Consider the following 20,234-nt stretch of genomic DNA (forward strand, 5'->3'; position numbering starts at 1 on the left):
ATTGAAACAGTTTTCGGGAGACCGGTTTAGGCGTTTACAGTATATACGCCATCATCAAGCCTGAACAAGCAGAACATACAGAAACTGAACAATCTAAAATGAATAAGCTACAAGCTAAAATACAGTTGCCCTAGTAACAGCATAAATTAAGTTTTAGGTTTAAGTCTAACAATAGGTAACACGTTATAGAAAGTTTCACAATGGTGTTCCAATAGACCAGTACTACTCTGATGTTAAGTGTTTTAGTCAGTATATGATATATAAAGTATTAATAATGATATTATTGGTACTTACATATTAGTACAAGAAATATACAGTGTACAATGTGATGTTTGATTGTACACTGTATATTTCTTGTACTGATATGTAAGTACCAATAATATCATTATTAATACTTTATATATCATATACTGACTAAAACAGTTAAAATCAGAGTAGTACTGGTCTATTGAAACACTATTGTGAAACTTTCTATAACTTGTTACCTATTGTTAGACTTAAATCTAAAACTTAACCTAGGGCAACTGTATTTTAACATAGCTTATTCTTTTTAGATTGTTCAGTTTCTGTAGGGCCTGATGATGGCGTATAAACTGTAAACGCCGAAACCAGTCGCCCGAAAACTGTTTAAATAAGCCATTCTGGTAGTCTATTTGCTTTTTGTACCTTTAATAAGATAGCGAGCATTAGACTTTCTATATCCTAACATTTACACAATGTGATTATATCAGCAACATGTTCATCATTTAAAAGAGAAGTCATTTTTATGCGAAATTAAAAATTTATAGATAATCCAAATACACACAGAGAAGATGAAAAAAGGATGGGACGGTGGCTATATCAAACAATTAGCCTTACATGGATGTAAAGGATATAAAAATACGAATTATAAAAAATAAATTGGATTAAAATGGAAAGTGAACAATGAAAGAAATCCAACGATGAATCACTAGTGCTTCTAGATAAAAAACGAAAAGGGATAATATTATTTTACCAGAATGGACAGAGGATCCTTCTTCTTCTTATTCTTCTTTATTTTGTCTGTTCATTGGCGGATTGATGCCTCTATGGAAGGTTGTCACTCCATATTTTGCATGGTTGTCCGATAGTTCGTCTACCTATTTTATCTTTACTATTTATCTATTTATCTTTTACTATTTTGACAACACGGGTCTCTCCCATTCTGCTTATGTTGTTATGTATTATATTTTTTTCTGTTTAGTGTCTAGTCGTTTATACACTGTACGTTATATTTTCTTCTAATGCTTTCACTCCTCTTTCGACCTCTCCGTGTATATCCTGAAATTCTTCTCAGTACTCCCATCTCTACTTTCCAGCTGCCTTTGTGTTATGGCTATGTCGGGTCTTGTTTATGATGCATATTATGTCATTATCGGTCTTATGCCGGTTTAATAAATTCTTGACCTCATTTCAGTGTTAATATATCGGTTTCACCATATAGTGTTATTAAGTCATTCTGGTACATAGTCTATTTGCTTTTTGTACTTGATTTCTCACTTCTTTGTCCAGGTCTCCATCAAGGGCGGATCCAGCGCCGATTTTCGGTGGGGGCCATGGGCTGTTTTGGGGGAGTAACGGGGGACTGAGGGAATTTTTTAAAAATTATGGCTAAGGTGGTGAGTTTTTAGGCATTTCTCACACACTTTTGAGTGGCATAAAGACAATCAAAACTTATCGTTATTAAAGTAATATTAAAGTCAGTACCGATTCCTACACATTTCTTCGGATCCAAGTGCAGTTCTTTCAACAAGTTTAATACTATTTTTCCCAAAACTTCTCCTGTCAGGCGTTGTTCTTCCCCTCTTTCTTGACTTTCACCAAGTATTTTTATGTTCTCATAAGCGTCAATGAACTTCATTAAATCTTCACGAATGTTGTTATTGTGTATGTACATATCTCAAATTTAGAGAAAGCTGTTCCACGTGGGATACGTCGGTCGTTTCGTCAAATATAACAGAGTAATAATTTGAACTTTGAACCTGGTTCATTATTTGCTCAATTATTTCTTCACCACAATACGTGTATGTTGCTCGGGAAGGTGCTGTGGATCTTCTTCTTTGAGTGCCTCTCCTATCGGAGATTGGATATCATTAGGGCAATTCTAATTGTATTTACTGCTGTTTTGAACAATTCGTTAGTGGTACAGCCAAACCACTCTCTCAAATTTCTCATCCAGGACATTCTTCTACGGCCTGGATTTCTTCGTCCTTGGATTTTTCCTTGCATTATATTTTGTAGGAATGTGTACTTTTGTCCTCTCATCAGGTGGCCTAAGTATTCAAGTTTTCTCTTTTTTATATTCAGTAGAACTTCTGGCTCGTTGTTTATTCTGCGTATTACTTCTTCATTTGTAATTTTATCCACCCAACTTATTCCTAGTATACGGCGGTAGCACCACATCTCAAAGCTTTCAAGATTTTTAATATTCCTTTGTTTAAGAGTCCATGACTCCACACCGTAGAGCAAAGTACTGAATGCATAGCATTTTAACATTCTAGTTCGTAGATTAATACTAATATCACGATTACAAAATAATTTTTTCATTTTTATAAAAGTAGACCTGGCAATTTCAATACGTCTTTTTATCTGGTGATTTTGGTCACCTGTTTCATTGATAAGGGTTCCCAAGTATTTGTATTCGTTTACTTTTTCAAGTTGGGTACCGTCTATTGTGATACTAGTGTCATTTATTGGATTCTTACTGAAGGTCATATATTTGGTTTTTTTGACGTTCATCCTTATGCCATAGTTATTACATATCTCATTCATACTTTCAACTAGATGTTGTAGATCTTCCGCTGTTCATGCCATTATCACAGTATCGTCAGCATGTCGATTGTTATTGATAACTTCTCCATTGACTATTACCCCTTAGTTTGCATATGAGAGAGCTTCTTGGCATATTTGTTCGCTATAGATATTAAACAAGAGCGGTGACAATATACAACCCTGTCGTACCCCTCTACGTATTTCTATTTCGTCCGATGTTTGGTCCGATGCTGTGGATAGGTGTTGGTTAAGAGTCTTATCTCGTGATGCGATTTTAATCCTAAACAATTCCCTGAAATTTCCCTCATTGATAGGTCCAGCATCTTCGTCCAGAAGCAGAAGGCAGCATCATCACGATGACCCCTTAGAGGAATATTTGGTCGACCTAAGAACACTATAGACTCTAATATTGGTCGTAGTCTTTCTCTATTTTCTTGTATCTGTTTAGACCTCTGAGAGTATATTATCTGGTTAATGACTGACTTTTGCGGGTTGCGATAACTTTGCAGAAAATCCAGTCCAGCCTAAACGCACTCCTTGTGATATGATGTTTTTTCATGGGTGTATGGCTCCGTCTGTGCCCATGAGTTTGGGGAAAGATATTTAAGGTTTCGTGGCAAGGTTTTGGGCTGTTATCCCTTTATTGTGACCACATTTTTCATTCTTCTTTCTTATTTGTCTTCTTTTTATTCTTTGTGTGTACAGATTATGGAAATTGATATCATTTTGATGGCTGCCAAGGTCGTTCTAACAATTGGCACTTTGTAAAATTACCAACATTCTGATTTACAAAACATCCTATGTCATTCTTGAAGCCTTCGTTACTACTTTTGTTCAATTCTAGTCCAGAAGACATCTTTGGTTATCCCTTGTTTTGTACATAATATATGTATATGTGTTTGACACTAAACACATTTGAACTGCAAATATTTAAATTTATATTTTTTTAAATTCTCGGAGGGGGCCATAGCCCCCATGGCCCCCTCTCTGGATCCGCCCTTGGTCTCGATAGCTGGACAGTGTAATTCCAAGATATTTTATTCCCACTATTTGTTCAATACTGATGCCATCGATTTCTATTTTACATCTGTTGGTTCTTTGCTGATTAATATTGTTTTAGTTTTCTAGGTTGAGTTTGTCATATTAAATTCTTTTGTTGTTATGTTAAATCTATGGACTAGTTTTGTGGACTATCTTTGTCTTAGGCTATGAATATTGTGGTATACAAAGAATGCCAGGGAATAGATGGGCGAAAAGAGTATTGGACTGGGACCCGCGGGGAAGAAGACGGAGAGGAACAGTGGCGGTTCTATACCAAAAAAACTGGAGTGGCAAGTCACCATAGATTTTGAGGGACCGGTTTACAAAAGTGATTATAGTACAAAAGTCCTGTAAAACCTGGGGGGGCAGCTGCCCCCCTGCCTTGGGCTAGAACTGCCACTGGAGAAGGATACCTGATATGAGATGGAAAACTTACATAGGAAATGCTGTGATAGATAGAGACCTCAGAGATGGCGATTGGAAGAATAGAGTGCTGTGGAAGACGAAAACGGCGATCTCATAATGGGAAAAAAAAGCCGAAGAAGAAGAAGATAACCTTTTAATTGGTTAGTATCTGCCTTGTAACATTTTAGCGATGCATATAAATTAGTAATACCATAATAGTTCATTTTTTGTTGTAATAATTCAAGAACATTTTTAGCTCCCTCAATTTACTAACCATTCCACATATCCGCCTTCTCTTGCAATACAGGTAATTGTTGTATCACGAAAGTTTTTCACTACTCTTCTAACTTTCTTTCCTAATTTTTTTCCAAATGAGCAGCATCTGTAAATTGCCTTTGAAGACACATATTTTCATATAGGTAAACCCACAACAAAAAAATAGCGTAGCGTCAAATCTGGAGAACGAGGAGGCCAAAAAATTTCAGAAACTCAATGTACTCTTCCATTAAGGCGATTTCAAGGCACTGTATTATAAATATGTAAAATATATGTTTATAAATAATACCAACTAATAACGCCATTAAGTTTATTTAATTAAGGATAAAATTACAGAGCAAGTACTTAAATTATGTGAATATGAATTATAAACACGAAGGACTATTTAACTATAATTATAAAGTTATATTTACTAACATTTGCCAAGTAAGTAGGTAAGTATGTTTTTTTCGAATTAAGAATAATCTTCATAAAGTATAATTTTTATTTGTTCATCCTTAAAATTTAATTCTTTAATACCTACATGGTGTGAAGCAATTTTAATGTAAAATGACACTTTTATCATATTATTAATGGTAGGGGAGCAAAGTATGCTAAATTTGCAGTCACTCGAGCGTTATGGGGACCTATTGTGTTGTGCAGATTAGGTCCTAAAACCAAAAAAAGTTAAGTAAAATTTGCCATTTTAGTGGGGACTTTCCACTTTTTAATTAAATTTTCCATTTCCAACAATCTTTTTTTCCGATTATAGTGCCATCTATCCAGAATTCGACAAAATGTAACGAATAAAAGATACTTATTTTTACGTAAAGACTACAATAAAAATTTGGGGGTCCCATTTAAGATTTTAGAGTAACCCCCCACCACACCTCCGTGAGGTGTCGTATTTGGTACAATTCGATAGATTTTTCAAAAACATTTTGTGTATTTTGCAGTTTTTCGATCTGATGTTCATTTTGCGAAATATCGCGGTAATTTTATCTAAAATTAGAATTTTTAATTTACCCCCCACCCCTCACCGTGGGGGCCATGTTTAGTACAATTCGATAGATTTTTGAATAATATTGAAGACGTATTTTTTAGTTTTTCGATCTGACGTTCTGACGTTCTGAAACTTTTTGACTCACCCATTTTCTTACGCCCCGCTCAAATCGTCAGATTTTTGAAATATACACTCTTTTGCATATACTTAACTTACCTTATATTTTCTTAATCTGACAATATCGAGTATTTTTAAGGATTTATTTTTTTTTCGGGCCTCTCCTTAACGAACTTCCCTGTGTTAAGAGCTAGTATATGGTAGAGGTACATCTGCAGGGTACCAGGTTTCTCTCCATATGATAATCTGACGCGCTCGAGTAACTGCAAAAATCCCCGCTTGGGCTCCCCTACCATAACAAGTTATGATTATTGTTAAACATAGATTGTTAAAATATTGAACTGTTGAAAAAATTGTCACATTAATTTGTAATACCAAGAATCAGAACTATTAAGGTACGTATAGATATGCGCGCCGCGCACTTGAAAACACGTACTAATCTAACGAACGCGCAGCGCACACACGGCGCAAGGTGCGCGGCGCGCATGTCTACACGTACCTTTATCGGCTGTATAATGCGTTTGAAAAGCTTTTTGAGATTAAGTAGTTCAACAAAAAGTTTACTTCAATATTTATTAAACTTTTTCTTAATTTAATTACCTGCAACAACTACTAGGTTATTAGCTAGGGTGCCAGATTGGGGTATTTTCCCACAATGTTGGGGTAATTTGAATGCGTTTAGGGGAATATTTCTAAGCAAAAAGGGTTGGGGGAGTTTTAGGGAGAGGGGGGGAATTATGTGGAATTCTAAGGGATCATGGTAAATTAAATTTGCGAATGTTCATAGAACTGTATATTATAATCTCATATAATCGAAGACGATAGGACCTATGAATTATTTCCAGGACCCTCTGTTAATGAGTAATATAATTTTGGTTTACAGTTCTTTACATATGATTACTAATTTATTAAAATACGATAAAAATTTAAATTTGCGGGATTTGAGCTTCAGTTTGAGGGAATTTCAGTTTCGACGTGGGGGATTTATAAAATTACATCTGGCAACCCTGTTATTAGCGGTGTTGTTATTCCTTGTTCTAGACGTGCTTTCAATAAATCATTTTTACTTTCTCAGGTAACTGTTAATAATTCATTCATCGACATATTAAGATTAGAACAGGACTCTGACAAATATTTCAACCATTTTAATTCCTCAGTAAGAATATTATTTGTAATAATAATAATAATATCGTATGGCATTTTTGCCGGGGAGATCCTTTCGGATAGTTCCAGCGCCAATTACATCTTTAACCCTGTTTCAAGTAACTAGTGTCGATGTACACTAGCCCAGGGGGACCGACGGCTTAACGTACTCTCCGAGGCACGGTGAGACGGCTCGTGTCATTATTGGAAATGAAAATGGTTTGTCTTTGGCAGGAATCGAACCCACGTACTCTGGCGTATGAGGCCAGCGATTATGCCGTTACACCACGGCCGCTCACAATATTATTTGTTATATACTTTCAAATCTGCATAACTAATTACGACACTCAGACAATTTCTCTATTTCTCAAAGTAACTAAAGTACCCCACACAAACCTTATGGAAATTAGGTCCCAGTGGATTTCGTTCATACTTTGGGAAAATACTCTTTAAAACATCCTGATAATTAGTTCTCATGGGCACAACTCAATCGTATGAAGGATTTTCAAGATATAGAGGCACAAACTCGGAAAATTATAAGATTTACTGGGTATTTCAGTTCCCTGAGTTACTGGTTATCTGGCAACATGTAGAAGTTTGGATCAAGGAAAAGTACTAGTAGTCTAGGATTTTTTCCTGGCTAGCTAATGGCGACCTTTACTTTAACCTTGACCTTCAACGGACGTCATCGTCTAGAGTTTCGAGGGTTTTCGGCATTAAATTGATATAAATAGATTACTCAAGGGTTTTTGGGATCTCTAAACACGAATATGCTATCAGAATTGACCTCCGGAGTACTTGGTGGCCAGAGACACTGCAATGGACGTCATCTTCTATAGTTTTGATGGTTTTCGGCATTTAATTGATGCAAATGAATTACTGGAGATTCTTTTGTGGTCGCTAAACACGAATATGCCACCAGAACCGACTCCCGGAGAACCTGGTTTCCAAGGTCAATGAAAGGCGCTTCTGGAGTTTCGAGGGTCTTTGATACTACATTAATGTAAACAGATTAGTTATAGGTTTTTGGGGTTGTTGAACACGAATACGTGATCAGCACAGACACAAGAGCACCTGGTGCCTAAGACAGGTTATCTTCTGGAGTTAAAAACCTAAGAGTAATCCATTTGATTCCTCCATTTGATTCCTCCGAAACTCCAGAAGATAACCTGTTTTAGGCACCAGGTGCTCCTGTGTCTGTGCTGATCACGTATTCATGTTTTGCAACCCCAAAAACTTATAACTAATCCGTTTGCATTAATGTAGTACCAAAGTCTCTCTAAACTCCAGGAGCCACTTGCTCCGGAGGTCAACTCTGATAGCATATTCGTGTTTAGCGATCGCAAAAACCCATGAGTAATCTGTTTATATCAATTTAATGCCGAAAACACTCGAAACTCTAGAATATGACGTCCGTTGAAGGTCAAGGTCAAAGTAAAGGTCGCCATTGGATAGACAGGAAAAAATCCTAGACTACTAGTACTTTTCCTTGATCCAAACTTCTCCATGCTGCCAGATAACAAGTAACTCAGGGAATTGGAATACCCTTATAATTTTCCGAGTTTGTGCCTCTATATCTTGAAAACCCTTCATACGATTGAGTTGTGCCCATGAGAACTTTTTATCAGGATGCTTCAAAGAGTATTTTCCCAAAGTATGAACGCAATTCACTGGGACCTAATTTCCATAAGGTTTGTACGGTGTACTTTATTGACTAGATATATAGATATATTTTTTTAATATGTAAGTTACAAATAGAGATAATTATTTTCATTCCTATAACATGCTACTAATAGAAGTCAACATGCACATTTCAATAATGTATTTAGAGAATAAATACGAAATCTTCTGCCAATAATTCTTGTAAGCATAGCATATTGTGTTTAACATTGTCGAAGGCTTTCTGATAACCTCTGAAGCATACAAAAACATCTTGGCGTTATCGAATCATAACACTCACCATTATCGAATCATAACACACTTTGAATCAATAGTTTAATTGAAAGTTTGATTAATGGGAGCTGTTTCAGTGTGTCAAATATTTTAACATTTGCATGCACATTCTCATGATCAAGACTCTTTTATCTCTTCAATGATATGAATGAGCTTGCTGAATCCAGACTCCAGAATTTCTGGGAAAGACCAATCTTCTCATTTGACCATTTTCAATCAAATTAAGTCAAAACATAAATTGAAATGAACGTCGATGTGTATATACATTTTGTATACTGTATACTATATACTACACACATCGTCGTAGGTTTCACTTTCTGTTTTGACTTATTTGATTGAAAATGAATCGTACCGCATGGGAAAAGTTATAGCGGACCGACTATATATATTTTTATTAATCTAATTTCAAAATAATGAATTTGTGTAAGATTGGACAATAATAATAATATTGTCTAATCTTATACTGTCTAATCTTGTCGATATTATCGAAAATGATAAATTATAGTAACTTATTTATTGTTTCATTAACTTCAATTAAATTATGGGAGATTCAATTCAGTTAACTGTTTGTAAATGATTTTAATAAAGTCTATAAAGCTATAGCAAAATTATTAACAGAAGATATGTTTTTAAACTCGCAAAAAAATGCACGTCATTACCTATTAAATATTAAAAACAATATAAAGTACAAACTCCAATGCAAGATTTCTACTATTTTTAGTAAAGACAAAGAAAAGAAATTTAACCTTTAAAAGAATAACCACATTTCACATGCAAATGTACAATTTGTAGGTTTATATTGAACCTGGGTCACAAAACTGAAATAATCACTGTTTTATTTCTACACTGCAAAAAATAAATCCGAACTTTACTAAAACAGATAATTTAGGCTTATATTTAAAGAGAATATAAATTAGGCAAATTGGAAGACCAAAAGCCATTGCAACAAAAATTCTCCTTAAGAGGATCGGTACGTATTTTCGGCTGCAATGCTATTCAAATGGGGATTCATTTTTTTCGAATCCTGAGAAAACTAATAAGTATTTTTGAAAAATTTAAACGCAGAATGAAAGATTACGTTATTAGCGAGGGCCGAAAGTCCCTGAGAACTTCTATAATTTTATTTTAATAAGTTACAGGGGTGAAAAAACTAAGAGAAAATTTAGTGTGATTTTTAATTTCAAATATCTCATTCAAAATAAACTTTTTATTTATTCTAAGGGACTTTCGGCCCTCGGTAATAATTTAGTCTTTCATTCTTCGTTTAAATTTTTTAAACATATTTATTGGTTTTTTCAGGATTTGAAAAAGTGAACACAATGCCGTGGTAATATTTTCCAAATCTGTCTTTCTCTTACAACGCACTCAACCGAATATAATATTGTCAGCATATATTGTCAGTCAGACACTGACAATCAGTGACAATTTTAAATATTTGACATTGCATCGGGAATATTTTGAGAAATTGATTAAATATTATTGATATATAGTGTATTTGATAAATAATTGATTTAAGACGTGAACTTAATAAATAGTTATTTATTGTGTATTATTTGTGGAAGATCCAAGCAGAGAATACATCAGATATATCCTGTGATCCAAGTATTTTGTTGTTAGAGATGTTCAAAATTGTAAGCGTTCCAAAATAACAACATACATATTATTAAAAAATCACTTTAACACTTTTCCTCTTTTCTCGATTGATTATTAGTTTTTGTTGTACAAATAAATTATTACAATCACTGAAAACATAGTTAGTGAAAAAATTATCACATTTATTAACTGAATTAATAATTTGCAATTATAAAAATAACAGTTATCCAAGAACATTCAAAAGCCATCTCTTTAAATTAATTATGACATTTTCAAGTAGAATGACATTCTAGTAATGTTTACATATCCACACCAGTGTGAATTTTACTACACGTAATTTGCCGTGTAAAGACAGAAAAAGTAGGGATACACGTAAAATATTTGCGAATTATGTACCCATAGCCTTAAATATTGGCACTTATACATACATATAAGTACTGTTTTGTAATCTTAGTAACATGTGTTTAAAAAAACAGTGGAATTTATGATATTAAAAACATTGCAACTGGCTAAATAGGAAAGTAACTATATACACAAAGATAAGACGGGGAGGCAGCCTTTGCCAATTCTCTTCAATTTGGTGATGGATGAGATCATAAAAGATGTTAAAACGTCCGGGAGAGGTTACATAATAAGGTGTAAAAAAAAATTAAAATATGCTGCTATGCTGATACAGATAACCTAAAACTATTACTATACAGGTTCCAGAACATTGCAAGAATATTTAATATTGAGTAGATACATGATGATTAACAGAGAACTTAATAGATGTAAACTGTAATGAGGCGTGTTGCACATGAGAATACTGCAAAATATCTGTGAATCAATCTTGGTTCAACATGCTAGTGAGGTAAAATATGAAAAGTTCGTATCTCATTTTACAGACAACGCTATCGATGTTAAATATCACACCAATTAAATTTACACCCTTGTTCCATTCTAATTTCTTAAAAATGTCTTCTAGCGCAATGGTTAATAGTTTTAATAATCTTCTTGACTCACTCCCCATTGTAGTTTTATGAGATTCGTTTTTGTGCTTTCGTCCATCTTGATTTGCATGGCGACATTTTCATATACATATATTTTTAATTATATTAGTGTATTTTGAATCTATACTTTTGTTTTCTAGGGATTCAAGCACAGCCCATAATTAGATGGGGTCGAATGCTTTTTGAAAATACACAAACGCCATGTGAATTGGAACGTTATACTTGGTACATTTTTCTACTCGTATTAGTGTTCTTAGTCTTACGGTGTATAACTGGTCTATGATACAAGTGTTTTCTGAATCTAGCCTGCTCGCTAGGTTGGTAGAAGTAGAGCTTATTTGTTAGTCTCTTGTTAAGATTGCAATTGCTGAATCCAGCATTCAGTAGTTAAGCTGGATCTAGCGCTTTTTTACATGCTAAATCCAGTAAACCGTGCTGCACCCAGCAGCGCTGATCCGCAAACGTGTCAAATTCGAAATAAGTTACTTAATATCTTCATTAACCTTTTTATTTAAAGCCGCGAGACGGTAACTTGCAATTTTATCGCGTTAGCAGTAGCTCAGTATGCTGGAAAGTTTCTACAGCCTACAAGTTTGCATCTATAAAGCGTTAATAGACATTGATTCTGCGATAAAATTCTCTGCCTGCGAGTGGTCAATATTCAATTTGTTTGAGGGAAGAGGACACAAGGGAAGAATTTGGGCCGACTAATTCGGAGCTCGTAAATTTTACATTGGAACAAGAACTTGAGATTGAATTGAAACGAGAAAGAGAAAACTTTTATAACAAAAAAAAACTAAGTCTTAAAAAGATTACGAAAAGATTTTGGAAAAGAAAATGACCGTTTATGAGACCGAAGGAGTGAAAAGCGATCATTTGTCCATGGTCTATGAATATTTGATGACCTTAAAACCGACCAGCATAAAGGCTGAAAGGGTTTTTTCTATGTGCAGTTCGGTGCGAAGTAGGATAGGCGATAAGACGATAGATAAAATGTTTTTTAAGGTCTCACTTCCAAAAAACTAAATAATTGATGTTTATGTTGTTTAGAAATTTAGAATACAGACAAAAAACCCTAAAATTGTTTTATTTTGTTTTCACATTTTGCTGGATCCACGCTGCATCCAGCTGGATTCAGGCCAATCTTACAAAAATCCAGCTGGGTTGAAAATGCTGCTGGATTGCAATCCCTAGTTTGTTGATTATGATTTTGGTTGGTAATTCATACAGATGTGATAGTAAGGATACTGGTCAGTAATTCTTAATGTTCGCTTTGTCTCCTTTCTTCAATAGTAGAATGACTTCGGAATTATACCATTCCTAATAACGTACCATTAGAAATAGTAATATCCGAAAAGGCCTGGTGTTTGTTATCATTCAGACAGGCTATTTGTAAACATGCTCAGAACTACCAAGATAGGCTTCATCGTCTCGTCAATGTTACCAGCTACGTTACAACACGAAGCAGACCAAACGACCAGAGACTTAAACCATATAAGCCATCGAAGTGAAGTGATCTCACCAAAGTACGGTAGTCTACACGTTAATCTTAATGTAAAGAGACGGTGCTTTATAGGAACTAAAGAAATATTGTCGAGTAACGTTGAGAAAAGTTTATTTAGTTTAGGTTAGAAATAAGTATAAGGATAAAAAAGGAACATAATAAAAAATATATGTATATAAATAATATTTGAGAGTCAATTCTTTTAGATTAAAAGATAGGGTCATGCAAAAATATTTTCGGTAAAGAGGTAAATATCGCGCATAAAAATATTACATTTTCGATACTGGTTTTATACAAATTAGTTCGATCAATTTTTTGCAGTGTAGTATAGTTTCGATTCAACACCTGATAAAGTAAAAGTCACGACTTTCTTCTTCTTAAAAATGACTGCAAATGTTTCTTTTCTTTGTGACCCATTTCTGAGCGAGCTTTATGTACAACTCAAACGTCATATGCCAAGGACTGAATTAAAAAAGCACCAAAATCATTTTTCAAGCATGATTAGCAAACATAAAGATCAAATCTTTTAGATTAATAAGGAAAACCAATTTAAGAAATGAATTTGTGTGATATAGATCGAGATGGTTTAAAGTGTATTTGAATGTAGTCTTTGGGATACATACGTATGATTTTTATTGACGGTAAACCTGGAAATAATAAGTTGTTTATTAGGTGAGCTAAATTTTGGTTGGTTAATTCTATTCCAAACTTTAAATCAGCATCTTTATGATCGTTACGGTTATTACAAATATTTTATATAAAAAAGTTATTACTAATAATTGTTAAACAATTTCAGAATATTATTTTTTACATAAGATTTGAACAGTTTTGTTTTTAATATGAATAAAATATTCAATTTCAATGATATCCATAATATAATTAATATAGTTATTTTTAAAAGAACCAAGCAAATGAAATAAACAAACGTGAAAACAAACAATCCTTAAGAAAATAGTATTAAAAATAAGAACCAGTCATTTTAGCGTGGCTTCTTCAGTTCATAATGTCGGCAAAAATTATGACAAATCTTCGGCTTCAATAAGAATTGAGTATTCGGACCCGTCCACTTTCTGATGTTTTTCAACCATGAACATCTTTTCCTACCTGGACTTCTGCTTCTTTTAGTTTTCCTTTAATAGCCAAATGTATGAGAACACCAACGAAAGACAAGATTAGCCCCTACCCAAAATCACAAACTAAGGAACAGAATTAATATCAGAAATAACACCATATTCTTCTTCTTGATATGCCTCTCCGTAACGAATGTTGGCGATCATCATGGCAATCTTCACTTTATCTGCAGCAACGCGGAAAAGCTGCAGAGATGTTGTGTTGAACCAGGTTCTGAGGTTCTTTAACCAGGATGTTTTTCTTCTTCCTGGACCTCGCTTTCCAAATATTTTTCCTTGCAGGATGGCTTGTAGAAGGGCATATCTGGATTCATTTCGCATAATGTGTCCAAAGTATTCTAACTTTCGAGATTTGATGGTAGTTAGTACCTCTCGGTTCTTCCCCATTCTTCTAAGAACCTCCTCATTTGTGACCCGATCAGTCCATGAAATTTTATTCTCCGATATAGCCACATCTCAAATGCTTCCAATTTTCGGTATATATCTTCGTTTAAGGTCCATGATTCAATACCATATAAAAGGACAGAGAAGACGTAGCATCTCAGCATTCATACGTTTATACCAAGAGAAAGGTTGTGGTTTTTGAAAAAGGCCCCCATACGTTTGAAGGTTGATCTAGCTTTACCGATGCGCACTCTGATCTCTTGGTTGTTGGTCCATTCTTCATTTATTATGGTGCCGAGGTAGTTGTAGTGCCTTACTCTTTCTAGTTTGGTTGATGTAGAGTTGACCTTCTGTTTTTCTTGCTAATGATGAGTTGTAGGTCTTCTAGGCTGTCCGTAAATACTATGGGGTCATCTGCATTCCTGATGTTATTTAGCCGGTACCCGTTTAGTAGAATACCTTTTTCAGTTTCACATATTTGGTGTGTTCACCGTCAACTCTGAGGTTTTCAGTCTGATTCCAGTGGAGGTTTCTAAACATTTTCAGATCTTGGTGGTTAATTCCTACTTCTTTTAGTATTTGCATCATATTGGTGTGCTGTACTCGATCAAACAATTTCTCATAATCATCCAAAAACGCGTATACGCCGCAATTGTCGTCTCTGCATCTCTAGAATGAGACTTGTATTGAAAACAAAGCCTGTCTCGTACCAACAGCATTTATGAACCTGAGCTGGTTGGGCGAAATTTGACTTTCACATAGCTTGTAAATTCTCGTATGGATTACCTTAAACACTATATGAAGTCAAAATGACACTTTATAAAAAATACAAAATCCCTGGCGATGGCGGAGTACTGATCAAGGCGATCAAATAAGGTGAAAATAAAATTATTAAGGTTTTGGCCAAACTTTTCATTGAATAAATCTACTAAGGAAAAACCTAAAAACTAGAGGACAAGCTAGATTTAGATCAGGATACAGCACTAATGATCACTTACTGGTGATAAAAAACTTAATAGAATACTCTGCAGAAGGGAACAAACCATGATATTCGTCGACTACAAAGAAGCATTCGACAACCTAAGCTAGCAAAAAATGTTAGAAGCATTGATAAAATGCCGAATAGATCATCGCTATACTAACATAATCAGATATATAAGAACCAAATAAATTCTGTATACAGCGAGGAATACGTTAAGGAGACATCATCTGTACAAAGGTATTCACGACGCTTTTAGAACATTACAAGTATGTTGAGAATTTACAAGTATGTTTAGAAGGCACATTTGACTGAGTATGGTATCAACATAAATGTAGCGAAGCTCAGTAATTTCAGATTCGTAGACATCGTCCTTATAGCCTTATAGTATGAATAATGCTAAATATTATGAAAATAATGTTGGAAACATTATATCGCGCTTCCTTGGAGGTTGAGCTGAAGATTAACATGAACAAGATACAGATAATGATGAATCTGATCCTAAATCGTGATATTGCTATTTATGGAATGGATATTTAGCAGACTGCATCCTAGAAGTACTAAGGGCATGAAATGTGGTTGGATACTGAAAACTAGACAGGTGAGCTCCCACGTCGCATACAATTTGCCTGGACAGCGTTTTGTAAATAAACTATGTATTCAAATCGGAACTACCGATATGTTTCAAAAGGAAAACATTTGACCAGATTGTGTCACTTCACGTCACTAATTACGTGACTGTTGGGTGCCTCTTAAGAGACGTACAACAAAAACAACAGACGCCATTGAAAAAATTGCATCGCTAAAATGGAATTGGGCAAGACATGTCGCCAAATTATCAGACAACCGATGGACAAAACAAATGGCTGTAGATCCAGAGTACGGATAGGTAACAAACTCCCAAAATGTTTCGAAATAAGCAGTGGCCTGACACAGGGAGATGCGCTGTCACCTCTCCTTTTTAATATAATCCTGACGAAAATAGTAAGAACAGCACAAATTAGAACAGAATTACTGACAGTAAATGGACCAAAATTACTACTAGCATACGCGGATGACATTGACATTGTGGGAAACGCAGTCACCAATGACTTTCAATAAATTGGAGGTGGAGGCAAAGAAAACTGGTTTAAGGGTAAATGACGAGAAAACAAATACATGTGCATCAACAGACAAAAATGACGAGATAGAATAGGGCAAAATGTTAAGATAGACCCATGTAACTTTGAAAGAGTGGAGAGTTTTACATACATCGGAGCAACAATCACTGCAGATAACGATATCACGGAAGAGATTAAATGGAGAATTCAGGCAGCAAACAGATGTGTGTATAGTTTCCACAATACTATTAAATCTACGAGACTAACACGAGCATCAAAGAACAGTGATTCGACCGGTGATCATGTATGGGTGTGGGACGTGGACTCTGACCAAAGCAATTGAAACAAAACAGATGTTTTAAAATAAAAATCCTCAGAAGAATCTTTGGACCTTATCACGACCCTAATACCAACCAATACGGAATGAGAAGAAATGCTGAGGTCAAGCAGATGTATAGGGCGAGCGACGTAGTTCAAGAAATTAAATCTCAACGTCTAAGATGGGCTGGCCATATCCATAGACTCTCTAATAACCGCCTTGCCAAACTGATCTGGGAGGAAGCTCTTACAGGAAGAAGGTCCTTAGGACGCCCACGAATGCGATAAAGAGACAATATATGGTCAGATTTAAGAACAATGGACGACCGTTCGAGATGGAAGTAAGTTGTGCAGTCAGCCAAGACCCACCCCGGGTTGTAGTGCTACAAGAAGAAGAGGAAGAAGAAGATGGACAAAACGCATTGTCGAGTGGAAGGCAAGACAAGAAGCACTAAGGAGCAGAGGACGCTCACCAACGCGATGACGACGTGAAACGTGTTAACAGTAACTGGATACAAGCTGCACAATAGAGACAGCTAAACAAAGCTGGGGGAGACCTATGTTCAGCAGTAGACTTGTACAGGTTGATGATAATTAGACAAATAAAGGTGAAATATACACAGTTACTAAATGGAAAAAGGGAGAATGGTGCAAATTCCTTGAGATAAACCACATCTCACTTGAGATATTTGTATACACAATAATAACCGCAGCGTGGGTCCCCACAATGTGTATACTATTGTATACACAATATTAGAGTAGAACGGGAAACAGCCGAGGAACTCGAGATCAAAAAAGGCGTAACGCAGGGATGCATACTTTCACCAACCTTGTTTAACTTATATTCAGAAGATATTATAAACAGAGCCCTTGCTGACCAAGATATAGGAGTTAAAATAAATGGCACTTTAATAAACAATTTGAGATACGCTGATGACACAGTATTAATAGCAGAAACTCCGGAAGATCTCCAAACACTGATAAACAGAATAGTAGAGTGCAGCGAAAAGTTCGGTTTATCACTTAACATCAAAAAAACAAAAATAATGATGGTGTCGAAATCTCCACAAAATCTTTCTGACATAACCGTACATGATCAAAGAATTGAGCGTGTAAGAAAATATAATTACCTGGGAACTGTTATTAATGAAAACAACGACAACTCTGAAGAAATCAAGATCAGAATAGAAAAAGCTAGAGCTACTTTTACCAAAATGAAAACAGTTTTGTGCGGAAGAGAGCTAAGTTTAAATCTTAAAATTCGCCTCATGAGATGTTACGTGCTGTCAGTTCTTTTCTATGGAATGGAAGCTTGGACACTGAAAAAGATCGATACAAGGAAAATAGAAGCATTCGAGATGTGGATGTACCGCGGGATACTGAGAATATCGTTAACAGAGAGAGTGACAAACATGGAAGTGTTGCGAATGATTCAGAAAGAAAAAGAACTTGCGCTTATTATTAAACAGCGCAAACTGCAATACTTGGGACATATAATGAGGGGACAAAAGTACCAGCTACTGCAATTAATTATTCAGGGAAAAATAATAGGTAAAAGATCCATTGGCAGAAGAAAACATTCATGGTTGAAGAATTTAAGAGATTGGTACAAGTGCAGCAGCTGCCAATTATTTAGATCTACGGTATCAAAAATACGCATAGCCTTGATGATAGACAAACTTCGGAACGAGGACGGCACCTGAAGAAGAAGAAGTGGGTCCTCCCTGGTGAAGGGATGACTTAAGTTAGAAGGAGAGGGTATATAAAGATAAAACAGTCTATCTTAACATCAAATAAAAAAGAATGGAAACATAAAATGGAAATAATAATTATAGAGCATCTTAAAAATTATTCTTTCTGATTTTATAATTTTTTTTTTGATTTTGTCGTAATGTACACACAATTTTTTTAATTTAAATAAAATAATGTCCAGAAATGTAACGATCTACTAAAATTTCACCGTTCTTATCTACTCTAATAAGTTGTTAACCAGGTATTTTTAATATTTAAATAGGTAAAATAAAAAATAAAAAAAGACATAAAGCTTATCTCTTTACGACTGCCTTGCGTTTTAACTACTTCATTACCTTCGAGAACTTTGCCCCCTTTCGACATGGTGTCCGAGACCGTTTCCTTCGCACCGTCCACAAAAGTTTTCCCGCTGTCCATAATAGGAGAGCTGCTAGCGCACCCCATTCTGTTAAAAATGGAAACGACCACTGGACGCGACGGTTGATGGTGTAAAACTGACCGGTAGAAATATTGCCGAGTCGTGGAAAACTGACCGGTGGGTGGCGAGCCGCATGGAATTTTCTGAGAAGGACAAGAATTCGTAGTAGCGTGGATTGTTAGGGAAAATTAACATGATTCCTAGATTTTATAAATTGTTATCTTCCAAAGCGATTGAAATGTTTTTTTACAACTTTTTTATAACTTAAAAAACAAAATTGATATACCCTATTTCACGAACATACGCCTGTTTTGGATTATTTCGACAACGACTATTTTACTGTGCAAAATAAGAAGAACGAAAGTAAATTGCAAATACCATTGTTGTTTATTGGAATAATTATTAGCGCCATTTACTTTCGTACTTCTTATGTTGCACAGTAAAATATTCGTTGTCGAAGTAATCCAAAACAGGCGTATGTTCGTGGAATGGCCCATAGTCTGTTTCCGTTTATTAGAAAAAGAATACAATTTTTTAAATGTCACATTTTGGTGCTAGGCATGGGTTTCTTCTTAATATGCCTAATGGAATATCCGTGTATAAGAATCTTGATGGATTCTTTATTTGTAAAACAACCATTTTATTCCACTATGATGTATTTACCATTTTAACTATTTACTTGAGAAGCTGAATCTTAATTTGAAATCAGTTTGATCAGTAGAAAAAAGACTGCTTAGGGCAATTTCTTCTTAAAGTACCACGCACAAACCTTATGGAAATTAGGTCCCAGTGGATTTAGTTCATACTTTGGGAAAATACTCTTTGAAGCATTGTGATAAAAAGTTCTCATGGGCACAACTCGATCATATGGAGGATTTTGAAGATATAGAGGCACAAACTCGAAAAATTATAAGATTTACTGTTTATCTGGCAACATGTAGAAGTTTGGATCAAAGAAAAGTACTAGTAGTCTAGGATTTTTTCCTGGCTATTCAATGGCGAACTTTACTTTGACCTTGACCTTCAACGGACGTCATCTTCTAGAGTTTCGAGGGTTTTCGGCATTAAATTGATATAAACAGATTACTCATGGGTTTTTGGGATCGCAAAACACGAATATGCCATCAGAATTGACCTCCGGAGCACGTGGTGGCCAGGATCACTGCAAGGGACGTCATATTCTAGAGTCTAGAGTTTCGATGGTTTCGGCATTTAATTGATGCAAATGAATTACGGGAGGGTTTTTGAGGTCGCTAAAAACGCATATGCCACCAGAACCGACTCCCGGAGCACCTGGTTTCCAAGATCAATGAAAGGGGCTCCTGGAGTTTCGAGGGTCTTCGGTGCTACATTAATGCAA

General features: G+C 35.2%; 1 protein-coding gene across 2 annotated transcripts in view; it reads right to left on the reverse strand.

The window, feature by feature from the left end:
* LOC114329064 (uncharacterized) overlaps positions 1-18,929 on the reverse strand; it is a 141,887-nt gene extending 122,958 nt beyond the window's left edge. Inside the window, exons 1-2 of one of the 2 annotated variants that reach the window (XM_028278079.2) lie at positions 18,792-18,929; positions 13,417-13,440 (exon numbers count right to left, since the gene is read on the reverse strand). In XM_028278079.2, the coding sequence (XP_028133880.1) occupies positions 13,417-13,440; positions 18,792-18,900 (133 nt within the window). In that variant the 5' untranslated portion in view covers positions 18,901-18,929. The remainder of the gene's footprint in view (positions 1-13,416; positions 13,441-18,791) is intronic. The other variant, XM_028278080.2, reaches the window with a different exon arrangement.
* Between the last annotated feature and the right edge of the window lie 1,305 nt (positions 18,930-20,234).

This window comes from Diabrotica virgifera, chromosome 7, assembly GCF_917563875.1.
Source record: "Diabrotica virgifera virgifera chromosome 7, PGI_DIABVI_V3a".
NCBI lineage: Eukaryota > Metazoa > Arthropoda > Insecta > Coleoptera > Chrysomelidae > Diabrotica > Diabrotica virgifera.